At 44.6% G+C, this 21,843-nt stretch overlaps 1 protein-coding gene across 8 annotated transcripts in view; it reads right to left on the bottom strand.

Annotated features, from left to right (window-relative positions):
* LEMD1 (LEM domain containing 1) overlaps positions 1-21,843 on the bottom strand; it is a 399,416-nt gene that overhangs the window by 61,346 nt on the left and 316,227 nt on the right. For all 8 annotated transcript variants that reach the window (XM_077481225.1, XM_077481230.1, XM_077481229.1 and 5 more), the window contains one exon: positions 1,114-1,175. In XM_077481225.1, the coding sequence (XP_077337351.1) occupies positions 1,114-1,175 (62 nt within the window). The remainder of the gene's footprint in view (positions 1-1,113; positions 1,176-21,843) is intronic.

Raw genomic sequence — 21,843 nt, 5'->3', positions numbered from 1 at the left:
TACCATCCTATGGCTTCAATGGCGATGATTGATCCAGTTGTGGAGGTTTTTTAAATCCAGCATGGATCCCTCCTGGAGCTCCGCAGAGCACATCTTCACTCGTAACCAACACCTTAGACACTGGTGAAAAAACAGTGCTCCTGGAAGGAGGAGGGGTTATATAGGGGAGTCAACTTCCTGTATTGGTTATACCAGTGTCAACACCTGAAGGTAGGCCCATAACCCACCAATTACTTGAGACTCCTGACAACCTGAGATGGGTTTACATGTACTTTAACCACATCCCGCCCCACCTGTACCAAAATAACGGCCGGGTGGTGTATCAGTGCAACCATCAGTGTAGCCCCATTAGCGATGCCTGCCAGTGATGCCTTTCAGTGCCCATCATTGATGCTAATCAGTGCCGCCTCATCAGCGCACGCCAGTGCTGCCTCATCAACGCAGCGCAGTGAAGGAGAAAATTACAAAATTTTATAACAGAAATTAAAAATCTTTTTTTTTCAGTCTTTAATTTGTTTAGCAAAAATATAAAAACATAGTGATTATTAAATGCCACTAAAAGAAAGCTCTATATGTCTCAAAACAATTATAAAAATATAGTTTGGATACAGCCACGCAATTGTCAAAGTGCAACAGTGCTGAAAGCTCAAAATTGGCCTGAGCAGGAAGGGGGTAAAAGTGCCCAGTATTGGTAAGTGATTAAGGTCAATGAAGTTTTGCTTATAATGTAGAGATCTCCTGACAGGCAACCTTTGTAATAAAGAATCTAGCTGGCTATATGGAACTTAAAATGTTAACAATTTTCAGGGAGCCACAGATGTTCTGCAATGGATTCATCGCAACACAACCAACTGCTACAGTAAACAGTAAACCAAATCAATACAGAAGATAAGACAAGCCGGCAGACAGATTTATGCGCTTTTAAATGTATTTTGACTGAGTCTCTGTGCTTTTTCTTGTACTTCATTGCCAATTTTGCTTGTTAAATCCAAATCAACAAAACACCATTACCACGGTTATCTACAGTTAAAACACCTTTTCTATTGGTGTTTATCTCATATATTGAGTTTGTTTCCATTACTTAAAATACAGCAGACTTTTGACCTGTATTACCTCATTCCAAGTGCAGACTGTGACAGCAGTTCAGACAGGTCACCAGAAGTGGTATCCTCCGGCTGCAAAATAAATAAATGACATGTATTTTTTGATCATAAACTTTGCTACTGCAGATTTAAGAAGTCAATCACACAGAAATAGTGCAGTAAAATCCCTGCACAGCATAGCTAAATATGTGTTCTATACAACTTACTTGGAACTATATTAATCCTTGAGAAACTTTTTAAACAAAATTTGTATCCTAACATGAGACAACTGATTAAACAGAATTTCTAGACTGGTAAAAAGTAATTTAAGTCTAAATTTACACCTTTGGAGGTGTTGATGCATGAAATTGCATACAATTGCTTGCTAAGGAGACACCTATTACTTCATATTTTTGGTAACAAAAATGGTACAACTTGTATGTACAAGTATGGCTGACCTGTTCTATGTAAACCCTTTATCCATCAGTCCTTCTAAGACAGCCATGCCACTGTGACACTAGCAATTATATAAAATCAGTCCTCTACTAAAAATGTGTCAGTGAGATTCTGGATTTAGCTACACAAACTTTTCTCCAGTAGTTCATTGAGGACACAGCTGACCTCGGAGTATATGCCCCGACTCTAGGCGCATGGAAGATAAAAATCAAAGGGCGCAGCTCTCCTTCCAGGGGCTACATTCCCTGAACATACACCGTTTCCAGGAGGCAGGGATTGTGAATCGATATCACACTCCACAGCACAGAACTGAGTATGGCACAAGAGTGGCGGGAATAGACAAACCTACCCTTTACGTAGACTTACTGGGAAACATGCATGTCTGTGGCTGCTAATCACCAGCTGTGTGCTAGAGTGGTGTCTGTGGGGGGGGTGCATCACCATGAATTGCCTTGCTGTGTGCAAAAACTATGCAGTTTGCTGAGGTGCCATTGATTGGACCAAGTACACTTTATATGAGGATATAAAACACTGCGCAAACTGTTGGCGCTATATAAATCCTGTATAATATAAATAATAATATACTTTGTTTCAGGTGAAAATAAAGCCTAAACAAAAGGAAATGCATGCATCTACTAAAGTGGACGTAAACCAACCACTCACCCAGTATAAACTAATCGCATAGTATTAATATATATATATATATATATATATATATATATATATATACATACATATATACATACATATATATATATTGTGAGGGGGTTCGCTCGGTAGCGGGTGTGTGTGACCCCCTGGATGGGTTCACAACACAAAGTCAGGCACAGCAGACAGCGGTGTAGGTGCAAAAAACAAAAGATCCGGTTTATTTAGGCTACATGCAGTGATACATATAACAGCCAAACAAAATAAAACAAGAAAATAAATCCTGGTCAGCTTGACCTCTAACTACACACGTAGACTCCCTGTCTAACAACTGGGTGCAGCCTTGTGCTGCCCCAGTCCCTGTCTCTATTGTAGGGGTTTGCCACACAGGCGTTAACTCACCGCACAGAACAGATCTCAGACTCCCCAGTCTATACACACAAAACTGGTTCCAGGATGGAGCATCTCCCTATGCATGCTGGGGTTTTTTGTAGAGGTCTTAATGAGCCCACTTACTACAGCTGGGCTCATTAACTCTTCCCCTCTAATTGTAAAAGTCTGCATAAAGCCTGAATCTAGGACACACATTTCCCATCCTGAATACAACCAGGTGATTTTACCTGCGTGCTGCCACATAACCCCCCCTCTTGTTTCAACCTTGGGGTTGTAACACAAGCAGCCAGACACGCATGTATCCGAGACAAAGCATCCACATTCCCCATTTTAACACCAGGGCGATGCTTAACTGTAAAGTTAAATTCCTGTAGGGCCAGGAACCACCTATTTACCCTTCTATTGGTCTCCTTGTTTTGAGCCATCCACTTTAAAGGAGCGTGATCAGTAACCAGGTCAAAGTGCCTACCTAGCAGATAGTACCGAAGGGAATCTAGAGCCCACTTCACTGCTAAACATTCCTTCTCAATCATGGAGTAATTTACCTCATGGGACTTTAACTTCCTGCTGAGGTAAATGACTGGGTGCTCTTCCCCGTTCCAGACCTGGGATAACACTGCTCCTAACCCAACGTCTGATGCATCAGTTTGTACAACAAAGTCCTTAGAGAAGTCTGGTGAGTACAACACTGGCTGGCTACATAAGGCTGTTTTTAAGGACTGAAATGCTTCCTCAGCCTCTGGGGACCATTTAACCATAACCGACTCTTTCCCTTTTGTCAGGTTGGTGAGGGGCACAGCCTGAGAAGCAAAATGGGGAATGAATCGTCGATAATAGCCAGCGATTCCCAGAAAGGCTCGTACCTGTTTCTTGCTGTTGGGACGTGGCCAACTCTGTATGGCCTCGACTTTATTGACTTGGGGTTTTATCACCCCCCTCCCAATAGTGTACCCAAGATATTTGGCCTCCTCCTGTCCAATGGTACACTTCTTTGGATTGGCCGTAAACCCAGCTTCCCGGATAGAGTCTAGGACTGCTTGTACTTTTGGCAAATGTGAGACCCAGTCTGTGCTATGGATAATCACATCATCCAGGTAAGCTGCAGCATATTTATGATGGGGCCTCAGAATCTTATCCATTTTCCGCTGGAATGTTGCCGGTGCATTCTGTAACCCAAACGGCATTCTCTTATATTGGAATGCCCCATCTGGGGTTACAAACGCAGTTTTCTCCTTGGCCGACTCGGCCAGGGGAATTTGCCAATACCCTTTGGTGAGATCAAGAGTTGTCATATATCGGGCTGTTCCCAGCCGGTCAACCAACTCAACTATACGTGGCATGGGGTAGGTGTCAAATTTTGTAACTTTATTTAATTGTCTAAAATCGTTACAAAACCGCCAGCTCCCATCAGGTTTGGGCACTAGTAAAATAGGACTGGACCAGTCACTCTGGGACTCCTCTATCACACCCAATTCCAGCATCCTTTGAACCTCCCCACGTATTGCCTCCCGTCGGGCCTCTGGTATTCTATAAGGTTTTAGTTTTACCCTTTCTCCTGGCGGGGTGATAATGTCATGCTCTACGCCAGATGTTTGTCCCGGAAGCTCAGAGAAAATCTCTTTGTTACGAAGTACAAACTCTTTAACCTCCTGTTGTTGGGGTTTCGATAAGGTGTCTGCTATTCCAACCTCAGGAACTAAGCAATCAGGCTGTACTTGTGACAAAGTCTCTGCGACTAGGGATTCCCTATCCCTCCAGGCTTTCAGCAGATTGACGTGATAGATCTGCTCCGGCTTTCGCCTTCCTGGCTGTCTAACCCTGTAGTTCACCTCACTAATTTTTTCAAATACTTCATATGGACCTTGCCATTTGGCCAGAAATTTGCTTTCAACCATAGGGACTAGCACCAAGACCCTATCCCCCGGGGAAAAAGTACGTGTCTTGGCCCCACGGTTGTACACTCTCTGCTGTGCTAACTGCGCTTGGGTTAAATGTTCCTTTACAATTGGCATTACCTGTGCAATTCTATCTTGCATCAGGGCGACATGCTCAATCACACTCCTGTGAGGAGAACTCTCATTTTCCCAAGTTTCCTTGGCGATATCCAGCAGCCCTCTTGGGTGTCTCCCATAGAGCAACTCGAAGGGTGAGAAACCCGTAGAGGATTGGGGTACCTCCCTAATGGCAAACATCAGATAGGGTATTAGACAATCCCAATTCTTTCCATCTCTATCCACCACCTTCTTTAACATTTGTTTTAGGGTTTTGTTGAATCTTTCAACCAACCCATCTGTTTGGGGGTGATACACAGATGTACGCAATTGCTTCACTTTGTACAACTTGCATAATTCTTTCATAACCCGGGACATAAAGGGTGTACCTTGGTCCGTAAGCAGTTCCTTACAAATACCCACGCGGCTAAAAACAAGGGATAGCTCTTTGGCTATGGTTTTGGCCGAGGTATTTCGGAGAGGAATTGCTTCCGGATAACGGGTGGCATAGTCCAATATAACCAAAATGTACTGATGCCCCCTAGCAGACTTCATTATCGGACCTACCAAATCCATTGCGATCCTCTCAAAGGGGACCTCAATGATAGGAAGAGGTACCAGTGGGTTACGGAAATGTGGCATAGGTGCCGACTTCTGACACACAGGGCAGGAGGAACAATACTTTTCTATTTCCTTCATGACCCCAGGCCAATAGAATCTCTGCAATACCCTCTCTCTGGTTTTCTCTGTCCCCAGATGACCTCCCAGAATGTGTCCATGAGCCAATTCTAACACCAACTTCCTGTAAGGTTTGGGCACTACAAGTTGCTCAATGGTTTCTTCTGCTCTTTGAGCCACTCGATATAGCAGGTCCCTTTCCATAGTGAAGTAAGGATAAGGGCAAGTCTTATCTGGGTTCACTAACTCGCCATCTATTTTCACCACATTTTCCCGTGCCTTTATTAGGGTGGGGTCTTTTAACTGTTCTGTGGCAAAATTTTCCCTGTGAACCTCAAGATCCGAAAACTCCACAGACGGCATGTTTTCATCTGAGGATGTTGGCTCCTCCCCAGTTTCTCGAGTTTCCCCCGCCAATACCGACAAGGGAAATTCAGGAGAGTCCTCACCACTCCCAGAGGAATTCTGGTCATCTTCCTGGTTTATAGGGGCACCAATGGGGGCCTCAGGACAATCCCAGAGTTCCCAGAATTTTGGAAAATCCCTTCCCACAATAGCATCATGTGGTAACTGAGACACTAACCCCACCTGATGAGAGAGGTTACCTTTGGGGGTCTCAAAAAACACTGAAGTTACAGGATACTCTCGGGTGTCCCCATGCACACAAATAACAGCCACCCTGTTCTTCCCAGAGACCTCTGTAGTAACTAATTCAGCTTTTATCAATGTTACCAGGCTACCTGAATCTAGCAACACATCAACATGTCTACCATTAATACACATTTTACATAAATGTTTCTCAGGTCCCCGAATGGCAGTGCATGCAACTGTCGCAAACAGCGACTGACGTCTCTCCCTTATAAAGTCACATTGCATAGGCTCATCCACAACTGAGCAATTGGCTGCAATATGTCCCTCTTGCCGGCAGCGGTAGCAAATCATTTTTTTCGCTGCCTCTTGCAGCATGGGCTTCCTGGGCTGCTCCCGCCAGACCTTAGGTAGAACTCCCACCCTCTCACTCTCTCCACCCTCACCCCTTGGAGTCATCTTACCCGCCACTGGGGATGATCTGGTCTTAGGGGGGAAAGTCCGTGAGTCCCTGGAAGAGGTGGTCAAGTTCTCTGTAGCCAAGTACCTCTCAACCAGATCCACAAGTTTATCTGCATTTTCTGGGTCTCCATGGCTTACCCATTTTTGGATGGCAGTAGGAAGAGCTCTCAGGAAACGATCCATAACCACACGTTCCACAATGTTTGGTGCGGTCAAAATCTCTGGCTGCAGCCACTTCCTGCTCAGGTGAATGAGATCATACATTTGAGACCTGGGGGGTTTTCCAACCTGAAAAGTCCAGTTATGCACACGCTGAGCCCGGACTGCCAGGGTGACACCCAGCCGTGCCAATATTTCTGCTTTTAGCACCACATAGTCTTTTGCTTGGTCAGGCTCTAGGTCATAATAAGCTTTTTGCGATTCCCCAGTTAACAGAGGGGCCACCAGTCCAGCCCATTGCTCCTTAGGCCACTTTTCCCTTTCAGCAGTCCTTTCAAATGTGGTCAAAAACACCTCCGGATCATTGTCTCCAGTCATTTTTGTCAGTAAACGGCTCACACCAAAGGTTGCGGTATTATTGTACCCACTTGCTTCATTGGTCTGCGGACGTTGCTGTATCAATGTCTCTATTTGCTGTTGAAAATTCTGCTCTTGCTTCTGCAACAGGTCTATGAAGCGGGCTTCAGATCGCTGCTGGGCTTGTTGCTAAGCTTCCAAACTCTGCTGCAAAGTTGCATTTGTCTGCTGCTGATTTGCATTTGCCTGCTGCTGGGCTTGTTGTTGAGCTGCAAAGCTCTTTTGTAAAGCTGCATTTGTTTGCTGCTGGTTTGCATTTGCTAGAGCCAGCTGTCTCAGTATCTCCTCCATGCTGGCCTTAAAAAAAAAAAAAAAAAACTGCCAAAATTCTCCACCAACTGTGAGGGGGTTCGCTCGGTAGCGGGTGTGTGTGACCCCCTGGATGGGTTCACAACACAAAGTCAGGCACAGCAGACAGCGGTGTAGGTGCAAAAAACAAAAGATCCGGTTTATTTAGGCTACATGCAGTGATACATATAACAGCCAAACAAAATAAAACAAGAAAATAAATCCTGGTCAGCTTGACCTCTAACTACACACGTAGACTCCCTGTCTAACAACTGGGTGCAGCCTTGTGCTGCCCCAGTCCCTGTCTCTATTGTAGGGGTTTGCCACACACGCGTTAACTCACCGCACAGAACAGATCTCAGACTCCCCAGTCTATACACACAAAACTGGTTCCAGGATGGAGCATCTCCCTATGCATGCTGGGGTTTTTTGTAGAGGTCTTAATGAGCCCACTTACTACAGCTGGGCTCATTAACTCTTCCCCTCTAATTGTAAAAGTCTGCATAAAGCCTGAATCTAGGACACACATTTCCCATCCTGAATACAACCAGGTGATTTTACCTGCGTGCTGCCACAATATATATATACACACACATGCAAGCCTTTTACATGTATCCCTACCTTGCAAATGTCAACCCCTTCAGCAGTAGGAGCCCTGCAAAACTCTGGAATTGCCGGGCTTCTCCTAGCTGGAGCTCAGTGGACAGAGTCGTGATGTCACAAGGCTCCCCGCCTACCTCTACACGCTCCTATTCTGGAGTTTTGAATAACATCCAGTCAAAACTCAGGAAAGGCACCACATAACTTCAGCATGTCCAATCTTGCTGAGGTGTGGAGCAGCCAATCCTGGGAGAGCTAGAGAAGAAAGGAGGAGGGATGTGAAGCTGGAATTGTAACACACACTGCACGTTCATGAGATAAATCAGATGTCAGTCACAGCAGTGGGGACACAAACTTAACCGCGAGTCAATTTGCATCTTACTACAAAAAGACAAGAGAATTGCTAAGAGCTGAATCAACTTTATTACATTTTTTTTTTCAGGTTTACATCCACTTTATGGATTGGTTAGGTGCAATACAATACATTTTTTGGGTCAAGAAACACTTTAAAGCCCAATTCCAAGCTTAATTAAAAAAAAAAAATGCCTAGCACTTTAAAAAAAAAAAAAAAAAAACAATAGACAAACAGCTTTCCTTGTAACACTCAACTTTTCTCTGGCATGGACTCCAGCAGACTTAACACTCCAAGGTCCAGCACTTTCAGGTTGAATTGCTCCCAAGCTCAGTTATCCCACTTCCTGTTAGCTTAGGGCAATATGGACCAAGGGAAGCTTCATTATGACTAACAGGCAAATGCTGCAAAGAACACCACTCACATTATGTGAATGCTGCTCCCTGCACTATTCAGGACAACCTACTGCCAAGGACAGAAAAGAAGGACAATGACTGTGCGTCACTTGTTTGGACTTTAGACATGTAGTAAAAAACGTATTAAGAACACATTTAACGTGATACTAAACCCAACAGTGTGTATATGCAGTAAAGCATGCTTGTTATGCTCACTGTGGAACCTAAGGGGTTAGTCCTCTGCATTGTGTAAAAAGGCTGTTCAATCCCATCATCTCCTTCTTCCACTGACCCCTATGTATCTCCTGACATTTACAGAGCCAGGGGAGAGGCTGAGCATGCTTGGTTTGGTGTGTATTGCTAGAGTGTTTTATTTTTTTCTTGGGAGGGTGCAAGTGATCAGTACAGCGCCAATCAGCACTGTCCAGAGGGTCAGGGGTCCTGCATTCTCATAGGACAATTGTGAGAGAATAGAAACTCCTCCTACAAGCTTTAACCAGACACTTGTAGAAGTCACAAGACTGCTCTAACTGCTGATGAAAAAAGGTATTTAGCAGTATATATTTACTAAAATAATTGCATTTCCATGCACCGTGTACTGTGGGAGACCAGATATAGTGACTGCAGGGCCCTGGGTTTAGTAACACTTTAAATAATAAATGCTGGGCTGGGAGGGGGCTGCTACACTGCAATTGGGACTCAACTATGTCAAAACTATGAAAATGGCTGAGATTTGTGTCCCTCAATGAATTACTTGAGAAAAGGATTTTACAAAAATTTACTATGAGAGCAATCAATGCAGAAGTTAGGATTTAGGGTGATCCTTATCTCTTAACTAGATTGTAGTGCAAGCTTTCAGACCACACTGGCTTCTTCAGGCAATATCAATGAAAAAAGATGGCCATACCCTGTGCATTTTGGTTGTTTCCCAACAGCTGAAATACACAATGTGTGGCTCTATTGCCCCCTCCCTTCAATAAAAGTGGATTATTTTATATACTTTTGTCAAAGGAGCCTACTGGAAAATTAGATTTAGCCGCTATTGGGGTATTTTGACATGCGCTGGGGCCAGCTGTCAAAGTAGGATAGTCCCAGTGAGAGAATCATTCATCAGCTCTGTGTAGTATGGATGGAGAAGAAAAAAACAAAACATTGCGACAATTGGGCGTTCATGCAACACCGTACCCAAACAAATTATTTTACGAGACAGATAGATTTCTTTAGGTGGTATTTATTCAGTGTGTTTTTGAAATTTATGGGAAAAAAAAACATTCTTAGTGTCTGCTATAAAATTTACTAAATAAGTAATTTTTTTTCCTTCACTGATGCACGCTGATGAGGCTGCGCTGATGGACACTGAGAAATGGCAGCACTGATGGCCACAGTTTAGCATTTGTGGGCACTAATGAGGCTGCACGTATAATCAAGAGGCAGATCAGTACCCTGATTATCAGTCTAGGTGCCTCCTGTGTGGATTTGCTGGTTATTGGTTCTCCTCTCCACCCCTGCAGTCAGGGTGAGGAGAGGACTGCCAATAATCGGCAATAACTGTTTACACTGATCAGCTGTGATTGGGCACAGCTGGTCACATGGTAAAGAGCTGCAGTGATTGGCGCTTTACCCCGAGCACAGATCTGTGCTGATGTGTGCCTGTAGTGGGTGCACCGGAATCGCGATCATGGGAGGACGTCAATAGATGCCCTCCTGGCAATGTGAGCCCGTGCTGTAGCTGTCTTTCAGCTATAGCACGGGTGAGAGGTGGTTAAAGTAAATGTAAATCTTCACCTTGTAAAACAACCCATTTAGTTTAGAATATAAATAAAAGGCAAATCGTGTATATAAAATATAGTATATAGTCTAGTCTCTAGTAGACCGTATTAGGAAAGGTATGAAGGCAAAACAGGAAGCATGACCTGGGGTGTGTCATAGTCCCGTGGTCAGTATGCCTAAAGGGGGCAAAAATAACTATAGGATGAGTAGGAATAGGAACAGTAGGATGAGCTAGCAAACAGATTATTTGAAAGTAATTGTATGTAACATCAGGCAAATACACGAATGCCTGACATCTCAACATGTGGATCTGGGATACCTCTGGAGAAGCATGCTGAATTCCACCTGCCTAACTTCTTAATTATGTGAACAGGGACCTGTTGGCAGTGGAAACCGCGCCTATCCTGAAAGAATGGGCAGAATAAACTTTGGGGTCCAAACCTAGATTTGACCCCCTGCCTGCCTATTCTTGTTATTGGGAAGTTGTAAAGTGTAGTGATAAGGGAACCTGGTGAGACTGCCTTTGAGCTAGGCTGGGACACTACCCTTGGTCTGAGGAAGCCCAAAGGATTTCAAGTAGAAGACTGCCTTGAGCACTAAACTGGGACCTGTGCCAAAAAGGGGGAGGAGAGAAGAAGTCTGAAATACTACGAAAAATATGGCCAGTAACTGGTAGACCTGACGGATGTGATTGTCCCCGAGTTCTCTGAATACCCCTCAATATGGTCTGCAGGGACCTGAAGTGCTGGACACCTGACAGATATAACTTGATGGTGTTGGCAGATAATGCCAATTCGCTGTGGCAATTTGCAGCGAAAGCCAACACATAATCAATGTCTTCAGGGGCAACTGGAAGGGTATGGAGTCATGAACTTCAAAAATGTCTTTGAACCCGTGGTATAAGAGTATTTCTGGATAATGAACTATTAACCAGATCGATTGCCTGTGTCCAGAGTGTGACTAATCCATGACCAGCATGTCAAAAGGAGGAACCGGCTTACCCACCAGTTCTGCTTCTGGGTGCTGTAAGAAAAATTGAGGGAGATTAAGTCGAGATAATGCATCGGCTGCGCTGTTTTGATTCCCACTGAGGAACTCTCCCAAGAAAATAAACTTGTATGTCAGGCCTAGCCATATCAACTTACGCATGAAGGACATTATGAGAAGGGACCCCGATCTACCTTTATTAATAATTATGCTGTGGCCAAATTATCTGTAAAGAAATCCCTGGCCAACTGGTCCCCATGTGACTGCTGCCACCAGTATTAGGTACATTTCGAACAATGCCGAAGTACGAAGTATGAGCAGAGAAAATATTTTCGGGGGTGGGGGGGTGGAGTTCAACTGTTGGCCAACCATGCATGTCTATAAATGGCTGCAAAACCACCTGAGGCAGTGGCGTCTGAAACACTCTGAGCCCCTGTACACACGGTTGGAGGAGATTTCCACAACCAAATCCGTCGGATTTTGCCCGTCGGATCTTGTCCGAAACTGTTGCATACACACGGTCAGACTAAGTTGTCGAAAAATCCGATCTTTCAGAACGTGATGACGTAATTTCGTTACGATGGGACTACGTTCAGGCTAGTAGCCAATAGCTTTGATGTAGGAATTTGAGCATGCGTGGCACTTGGTCCGATCAAAATTCTCTACACATGATCGGAGTATGTCTGATCGAACCAGTTGGTCGGGAAATATTTTCAACATGTTGGAAAATTGGGTCCGACGGAATCAGTCCAATGCATACCACACATAGTCGGATTATCCGACAACACGGTCCGATAGGACACATTCCGACGGATTCTCCGACCGTGTGTACAAGGGCTGAGAGACATGGTTGTGGACTGAACATGGAGATGCCATTCCAGTCACACAGGAACTAGTGCCACATGATTAAGTCGGGTTGTGCATCTGCTTGAAACCTGACAACTGAGTCAGTCTTGATACATTAAACTGAAACAAAAGCTCTACCCTGTGAAATAATTCTCATGGCATGATTTAGCACTCCCAAAACAGATTGTAAGCCCCCTTTTTGGAAGACTGGGCATCATACAAACATGAATGGTCTGATGTATCTGACCAGTTCTCCAAGAGCAAACTCGCAATCATGAGATTTGAGCTGAGAGTGACCCCGAAAAATATGAAGGCCTGGACCTTACACTTTGTGGTCAGCCAAGGGGGATGTTCAGCTCAGAACACAGCACAGAGAGACTACAGATCCCTGGGAGGTGACCAGGGTCTTCTAACAGCAGGAAAACTAAATAAAATATGCCCCGACACCCTTTGCAGTTAGCCAAGATCCAATGAAGTGCTTGGCAAACGTGTCAAATAAGCAAGGATTGCTTTTGACCCGAAGTAAAGCGAAATAATGTTCGCGCCATTTACAGTGCCATTACCAGAGGGGAGGTCTGATGGAAGTAGCTTCAAAGCATTGCCAATATCAGAGCTTTGGATAGCCAAGTACCCCTGCCTAACGGTAGAATGTGCTGGATAGCCAGATCCATGGATCAGTACTTACATGAAAATACTTCCACAGGAATGAGGGCAGATAAATTGCAACTCAAATGATATTTTTTGGAAAAATTGCCACTGACCCCCTGGTGGGGCTGAACCTTCACATTCATAACGATGGTGAAAGAAAAAGACCAATTACAAACCTCTTGAAAATGCCTGTCTCCAGTAACTCATCACCAATGGAAGCATGATTGTCCGCTGAAGCCAAGTCACTACATTTGAAAGACTCAGAGACAGTGATGAGGCCCATGTAAAAGCCAAAGCCATCAAGGAAGCCTTTACGTGGCTTAGTCGTGATGAACCAAAAGGCTTGACAAGACAGGGGGACTTGAGGAATGCCGACATTACCTGCAGGAGTGCTGGGAAAAGCAGGGGCTGGGGGTGCAGCTGACATCTCAGCTCTAGCCGAGCGGGCTTCAATCACCTCCATCCTGTCTAGCAACTGTAACGTGGAGAGCATATTTAGCACAGCATGAAACAGAGTTAAAGAATTATGCCCAGAAACATGTACTGTGCTGGTGGATGGGAGTGGCTGGGATGGAATTAGGAATAAATCTGAAGATTTCTGCCTTCCTGAATGTGGCCGGGAAAGGAATACTCCTGTGACAAAGCTCAGCTGTGAGCTTAGGTATAGTATAACTCCTTAATGTCGGGGTGCTATCATGCTCTGAACCCCCACGTACGGTTAGAGGGATGAACGGGAATTTTTTTGCTTCCAAAACATACAACATGACCAAATCTAAGGAAACACAAACTAGAGAAAGTGACAACAGACAACCAAAACATGAAAAACACCACCCCTTCACGTCTACCCAAGTATATGGATGTATTTTCTGTAAAAAAATAAGTATATGGATGTAGGTGCAGTAATGACAAGACCAACAGCGCGTGAATATGAACCTCACAACCACCACCTTAGTGTATGCAATAAGTAAGCCAGAGTAACCAGCAGCGCAAAGAGAGGTAATTAAAATAAAAAAACACTCAGGGCTAAGGTACCCACAGACCGTGGAGGGTAGTCGTACAGGTGTAATGAAATGAACATGCATCGTATGGCATATGGTATACAGGCAAGAAGATTGTGGTCCAACAATCATTTAAAAACAAAATCTCAGCCCATATGGAACTATAGAGGTAGCAGTTCCTAAGATGCGAGTACCAGCTGACTATAACTGTGTATATGTACTGAAACGACCAAACAAAAAAGGTACGGCAAGACATTGAAATGCATAGGAGGATAGAAACAGCTACTGGTGTATGTGCTGTAACTGCATGATACTCAAGTGTCAAAACACAGATGAAATGTGCCCAATGAGAACTGATGAGAAATAGGCCTACCTGAAAACCAGCCCTACATCAGCGGGACGTTTGATACTGAACCTTGCCTCCCCTCCTGAAGTAGGGTTGAATGGTAGTTAGCTGCATGAGCCCTCCACCCCCTCATGACCATGGGTGCAGTAACAAATAGTACTAAGGAGACAAGGAGTTGTGAGCAACCATGCCCAGTGGAACTATCAGTCCCAGCATAACACATCCTAGGCGAAAGGAAACTGCAGCTAGCATCCCCCTGACAACCCTCAGGACTGCTAAATAAAAACACCAAATGCAACCCTAGAACGGCAGAAATGATTGCTGGCCTGCTGGTGACTTCTGGCAACTGATGAAAAGAATCAAACCAAAATTGCCAACCCCATTATGACAGAACATGAAAAAATGTCAATTCGATCCCCAGAACCGGACTGATTGGCCGCAGTAGTGGCACCCCCCATCATACAGCGCCCCCCCCCCCCCCCTCAACACTGTTCTCACAGGAAACCCCCCACCTCCCAAGGATAACCACAAACAGTTCTTTCAAGTGAGATCTGACAACTATGGCTACAAGATACTTACAGCAGTTTACTAATGAACCTGGTCACCCCCAACACCCTTCCCCGTGACCTGCAGACCGCAAGGTGGGGAGAAGTCCAGTGCTACCTGAAATTACAGCAACAACCTGGCCAAGGGAGACTGACCAATAATTCTGCCAATGAGGCAGGATTTGATGACCCAGCCTGGGGTGACCAGACAGGTAGCCCCCAAACTGACCATACGAGTCACCGACCCTTGCCTAGTAAAGTGTGGGCGGCTCACCCACATAGACTCCCCAGCCCGCATCTCACCGCAGGCATCGGGAGAAAGAAAAATCCACTCGCTGCAGTACAAACACTGCTGTCTGGAAGTACGGAAACAGGAAGTGACGCCAGACAGACGTGCCAAAACTGGAAATAAGGATGACACGAAAGGTCATCAGGAAATGGCGGATAGAGGGCGGGCTTAAATACAGCTCAACTCCTACTACAAATCCAGGTTGACTCGCAGTCATATTTTCTCTCTTTTTTATAAGTGATCGCATACCCCCTGTTGTCAGCTCCATATGGAGATCAGAGAGCTAGGGGAGGAGAAACAGCAGTGCACTGGTGTTCCCAGTGAATAGCTGTGCAGGGGCAAGAGAGTGTAAACACAAGTCTGATCATTGGGGTAGAGCGGGCTGAGTTGCCAGCACAGCCCAAGACACCGACCACTCTGTGCTCTTATGTCTAGTATGGTAAGTTTGTAATCGGAAAGCAGAGGGACTGGCAGGAACACCTGGCAGTTTAAACAAAGGAAGCAATAAAAAGAGAACAGGATACAAGTACATGGTAAAGCAGGCACATATCAGGAATGCCACTCGTGTCATGTTGATATATCTATACGTCTTTGTCGTTTGATGTTTAAAGTGCATGTTTTATTATTGCCACTTGATATTGCCTGAAGAGTCCAGTGTACTATGAAAGCTTGTACTATAACATATTTAGTTATTCAATAAATGGTATCACCTCAAATCCAAATTTCTACAAAAATTTACAAAAAGACATTTAATTCCTAGCGTCAACTAGAGGATACAGCAGATCTCTGGCTTTCCAGAACAGTCTCTAAAAAGGCTGAGAGGGTAAGATTTACACCAACGATCAACAGACCACATTTCCTCAAAACATAGGTGACTAAGAAGCATGATTGAATATTGGGTGCAGAGAAAGAATATTTAGCCAAACAGGAAGAGGCCAGATGTCCACAATTAGAAAAAAAAAAAATCTGATTACCAGCTACCAGGCCGTTATGTGCTCATTTATAGACCCAGAATGGGTTGTCTTTTTTTTTGACATTTGACCCTTTATGAAAATGTAAAGGGAAAAAAAATACAAATAAATAAAAAAAAATCAGGGAGTGTGGCATCCATGGTACAATCAGCATCAGCTGTGTCCAATAGAGGAACGCTGAATCTGGATATGAGTTTATGGGCTCCTCTGATCAATGTCTAAGGTATCCCAATGGTGACAAATCTGAAAACATGGTGTAGAGTCAGAGTCTCATCAGTCGATTTGTTGACAACTTAGAAAATCTTCTTGCCAAATTATACCCCTAGAATGTGAACTGTTGAGAGCACGAGTACAAGTACAGTACCACTGCAGTGGCATTGTCAGACTGTATTTTTACTAGTTGGCCCGACGTGACATCTGGTAAAAGAGAGAGGTCACCAAAACCTCCAAGATGTTGGACAATTAGAAGGCCCTCCGTGTCCAGAGAGGCTTAAGGCCTCTTTCACATGGGACGGATCTGTGATGATCCGCCCCATGAAAATCTGCTTGCTCAGTGGGGATCACTCCTTCAATTCCCGCTGAGCAGGAAGATGACAGGTCCTTCTCTGCACACTGTGCAGGGACGGACCTGTCAGAGTGCCGCTCTCCCCTATGGGAGATCGGATGACGACGGACCGCAGAGTCGGTCGTCACCCAATCCAATGATGGATGGAAAAGTATGTTTTTCCTCCGTCACACTTTTTTGGATAGGAATGGGTCGGATGTCAGTGGACATGTCACCGCTGACATCCGACGCTCCATAGATCCGTTCAGGTCTGCCTAAAAAACCTGAACATTATGTATGATTGTTAGTTTATAAAAAACAGACAGAAAAAAATAACAAGTATAAATCAAACAATCTCATAAATGTCAATTTTATAAAATTTTATAATCCATGATTATTCCATTTGGGTACCGTAACAGTCTGCTCATGGGTGATTTTTGGAGTAAAACCCTTTATGAGCTTCCCGTTTTGTCTATGAATCAGGTTTACATCCACTTTAAAGGAGAAAAGTATCACTGAAAGGAAGAAAGAAGGGAGCGTCCTAGCGTAGGAACATCTTGGTCTCAAGTCTAATTGAGATGGGTGCTCTTGTTCTGGAGTCCTTTTTAATTGCAATCAAGGAGGCCCCAAAAAGCGAAATCTCCAGTAAAGTAAGTGTCACAGAAAATCTTTGAAGTTTGGTCTGCAGACCAACATGGAAGTCACAGAACTATTCTCAGTGACCCAGCTGGAGCTGATATGGGCAATTATACATCCAAGAAAGCATCACATACAGTGCACCCAGAAAGTATTCACAGCGCTTCACTTTTTTGTTATGTTGCAGCCTTGTTCCAAATGGATTAAATTATTTTCCTGACTTCTACAAAAAATACCCCATAATGACAACGTGAAAGGAGTTTGAAATCTTTGCAATTTTGCAAAGAAATAAAAGCAAAAAAAATTAAAAAAATTACATGTACACAGCCTTTGCCATGGCACTCAAAATTGAGCTTAGGTGAAGCCTGTTTCCACTGATCATCCTCAAGATGTTTTCTACAGCTTGATTGGAGTCCACCTCTGGTAAATACAGTTGATTGGACATGATTTTGTAAAGGCACACACCTGTCTATATAAGGTCCCACAGTTAACAGTGCATGCCAAAGCACAAACCAAGCCATGAAGTCCAAGGAATTGTCTGTAGACCTCCAAGACAGGCTTGTATCAATCTGGGGAAGCCAAGCGATCAGGGGAGAAGGGCCTTAGGTCGGTGACCAAGAACTCGATGGTCACTTTGATAGAGCTCCAGCGTTTCTCTGTGGAGATAAAATTTATACATTCTTTGCCTCATATAAAGTCCCAATTTCCCCTTCCCCCCTCTTTAGGTCGAGATGAAAAATGTGTCAAAAGTGTCCGATCTGTCTGCCACAATGTCGCATTACTGCTAAAAATTGCAGATCACTGCCACTACTAGTAAAAAAAAGCCATAAATCTTTCCCATAGTTAGTAGATGCTATAACTTTTGCGCAAACCAATCAATATACACTTATTGCGATTTTTTAATCAAAAATACGTAGAATATATATTGGCTTAAACTGATTAAGAAATTTGTTTTTTAAAAAATATTTTTGGGGATATTATAGCAAAAAGTAAAAAAATTGGATTTTTATAACAGCTTACATGTAAAATTATTTTTTTGGAGTACATCACACAGTTATAAACTATATGGGTATATAGGCACCTTTAGGTGAAGAACCCTGGCACACCAATACAGGAAGTTCACTCCCAATATAACCCCTCCCCCTACCAGGAGTACCTCAGTTTTGTAGCAAAGCAATATAAACAAATCCCAAAAGAGGGGAGGGACCTCTGTGTCCCGTGATGTACTCCAAGAAAAGGATTTTACAGGTAAGCTGTTAAAAATCTTATTTTCTTTATCGTACATCACGGGACACAGAGCCATAGTTATTAACTACATGGGACATCCCATAGCAATGATATTTGAGGGGAGGGAGACACAACCCACAGGGCACTCGCAGACTTGAGGACCTATACTGCTGCCTGCAGCACACTGCGCCCAAAGACTATATGCTCAGTCCTTTTTACATTCACCTGATAAAACCTGGTGAATGTATGCACTGAAGACCAAGTTGCAGCCTTACAGATCTGGGCCATGGAGGCCTGGTGATACACTGCCCAAGAAACCCTAATTGCCCTGGTAGAGTGCACCTCGACTTGAAAAGGTGGAATTTTACCTTTTAAACCATAAGTCTGAATTATAACTTGCCAAATCCACTTAGAAATAGTGGATCTCGACGCTGCCTGACCTTTCCTAGGACCTTCTGGCAGCACAAATCGGACATCAGTCTTTCTGGATCTAAGCGGTCGTCTCTAAATAGACCTTGACTGCTCTCACCACATCAAGACAATGTAGTGTCTTCTCTTCCTTAGAACACGGTTTTCTAAAAAATTGTGGTAGGACAATATCTTGGTTCAGGTGAAAACCTGAGACCACTTTAGGCAGAAAACTTGGACGAGGACGCAACACGACCCTGTCCTCATGAATAATCAAATATGGTTCTTTACAAGAGCGAGCAACCAATTCCGAAACCCTCCTTGCTGAGGATATAGCAACCAAGAATACTAACTTCCTAGTCAGAAGGGCTAACGGAGAATGCTGTATTGGTTCAAAATAATACTGACAAAATTAAGTTTAAGTCCCAAGGAGTCAGAGGTGATCTAACTGACAGATTAAGCCGCATCACCCCCTGCATAAAAAATACGACCAAAGAATGCAAAGTTTGAAACTTTGAATTAAGACCTAGACTTGGCCCTTAATGGCACTCAAGGACAACTTAATCTCTATTATGGAATGGCATGAATTCTGCCTATGCTATATTTCTGAGGGTGCCAACCCTTGGATTCACACCAGGAAACATATGCCCCCCAGACTCTATAATATATGACTCTGGAAGCTGGCTTCCTTGCATTAAATCAAGGTAGAGATAACTGACCTGTATAGCCCACGTTTTTTCAGAATGTGGGTTTCAATAGCCAAGCAATTAAATTTAGAGTTTGTAAGGTAGGATGGAATATCGGCCCCTGTGAGAGTAGGTCTGGATGTAGTGGAAGGGACCATGGATCCCCCATTGCCATCTTTACGATTTCTGCATACCAGGACCTTCTGGGCCATGCTGGGGACAAGAATTACCGGCTTTCTTTCCAGCTTGATCCTAAAAAGAAGTCGTGGCAGTAACTGAATAGGGGGGAATGCCTAAATCAGTGAGAACTGATCTCACGGGGTCACCAACGCATATGCTCCGCATGCGAGTGGATCCCTTGTCCTGGACACAAAGTTGACCAACTTCATGTTGAATCTGGATGCCAGAAGATCTATGTCCGGAGTCCCCCATTTTTGGCAAACATCCAGAAAAAGGTCGGGCTAAAGGGACCATTCCCCCGGGAGCAACTGCTAATTCTCTACTCCCGGAATGAAATCTACCTATAGGCACGGAACATTCCTTTCTGCCTAAGTTAGGAGTTAGGATACGGTTCACCTCCCTCTGTGCTGCGAGACTCCTGGTGCCCCCTTGGTGATTGATATAAGCCACAACTGTGGCATTGTTGGATTGGATCCTGACAGGACAACCCCCGTAACCTGAATGTCCAGGCCTTCAGAGTCAGACACGCTGCCCGAATCTCTAGGATATCGATGGGCAAGGTTATTTCAGTTCTTGACCACTGTGCATGGACAGTTTTTTTCTAGCACTGCTCCCCAACCTGAAAAGCTAACCTTCCAGATAATTGGTCTGAAGGATTTTTCTTTCAGCAGATTCCGGGTTACCAACAACCAACTGGGGTTCTGGGACACCCTTGGGGACAACCGCATTGGCAAATCTAGAGCTTCAACTGTTTTGCTCCAAGCAGACAGGATACTGTTTTGCAACAGTCTCGAATGGAACTGGGCATAGGGAACCACTTCGAATGAAGCCACCATCTTTCCCAACAACCTCATGCAAAAGCAAATGGAGGGATCTTTTTGACCTGACCATCTGTCCAAGCTCTCTTATGATGTTTATCTTTGCCTGAGGAAAGAACACCTTTTTCTGGGCTGTGTATGATCAGACCCAATTACTCCAGCCTTTTTAGTGGTTTTAAGGAAGAGTTCTCGAGATTGAGACTCCAACCCAGATTTTCCAGGTACTTGGTTGTAATGTGCACACTTTGCTCCAAACGGGCCACCAACTGGTCTATTGTCAATAGATTGTCCAGGTACACCAAAACTGTAATGCCCCACGCCCTTAACCTGGGTAGAGTTGGAACCAGAACTTTTGTAAATACCCGGGGTCCTGTAGCCAGCCCAAAGGGCAAGGCTACAAACTGAAAATGATGCTGTTCTACCTCGAACTGTAGAAACCTTTGGTGAGCGAGAAACATAGGAACATGCAGATATACATCCCTGATGTCGATAGACGCTAGAAGTTCTCCTCCTTGTAGTATAGAAACCACAGACTCCATGCGAAAAGAGCGGACCTTCAGGAACCGATTTAGATTCTTTAGCTCTAGAATGGGTCTGACATCTCCATTCAGTTTTGGTACCGTAAAGAGGTTTGAATAAAACCCCAGACCTTGCTCTTCTGTAGGGATTTGCATGCTCACCCCCTGAGCCAGTAATCAGTCTAATACCTGAAACAGATTGCCTTTTCCCTGCAACTTTGGCAACGTTTGACCTCAGAAAACGAGGCAGTGGAAACTCCCGAAATTACAGTTTGTACCCCAGAGTTACTGTGGAGATTACCCATCTGTCCTGACTTTCCTCTTGCCAAACTTCTAAGAACTGCAGAAGTCTTCCCCCCACACTGGCGAGCGGGGGCGCCCCTTCATAATGAGGCTTTAGAATTCTGTTTTGCAGGTTTCCACCCCCAGGACTTCCTTTGTGCCTAGGCCTGACCCTGAGGCTTCCTCTAGACCGACAGCGGAGGCCGTCGTGACTGCCTAGAGGCGGATGCCCCCGGCGCTGGAGAAAGAGCCCGCTTAAAGTGGTTGTAAACCCTTACAAACCACTTTGACCTACAGGTAAGCCTAGATTAAGGAGATATTTGCCTGAAGACAGGAACCGCTGTCTACGGCGCATGCGCCGTAGACAGCGGCGCGCAGGCGCACTGAGCGCGGCATTTCCAACAACGGAGCTGCCGCGCGTGTCGGCTCCCATGCAGTGACGTCATCGCGGCTCCGCCGAATGACAGCGGCGGAGCTGCGAGACCCCACCGAAAAGATGGATGCGCCGGACTACAGGGGACAGCGGTGACATCGCTGGCTCCTGTGTCAGGTAAGTGACACATAATGGGCTACTATGCGATGCATAGTAGTCCATTATGCTTTGCAGGGAATGAAAGAGGAAGTAAACCCATCAG

The sequence above is a fragment of the Lithobates pipiens genome, unplaced genomic scaffold (genome assembly GCF_037356315.1).
Source record: "Lithobates pipiens isolate NorthernLeopardFrog02 unplaced genomic scaffold, aLitPip1_a1.2 Scaffold_16, whole genome shotgun sequence".
NCBI classification, from domain to species: Eukaryota; Metazoa; Chordata; class Amphibia; order Anura; family Ranidae; genus Lithobates; species Lithobates pipiens.
This window is presented reverse-complemented; position numbering and strand designations above follow the sequence as displayed.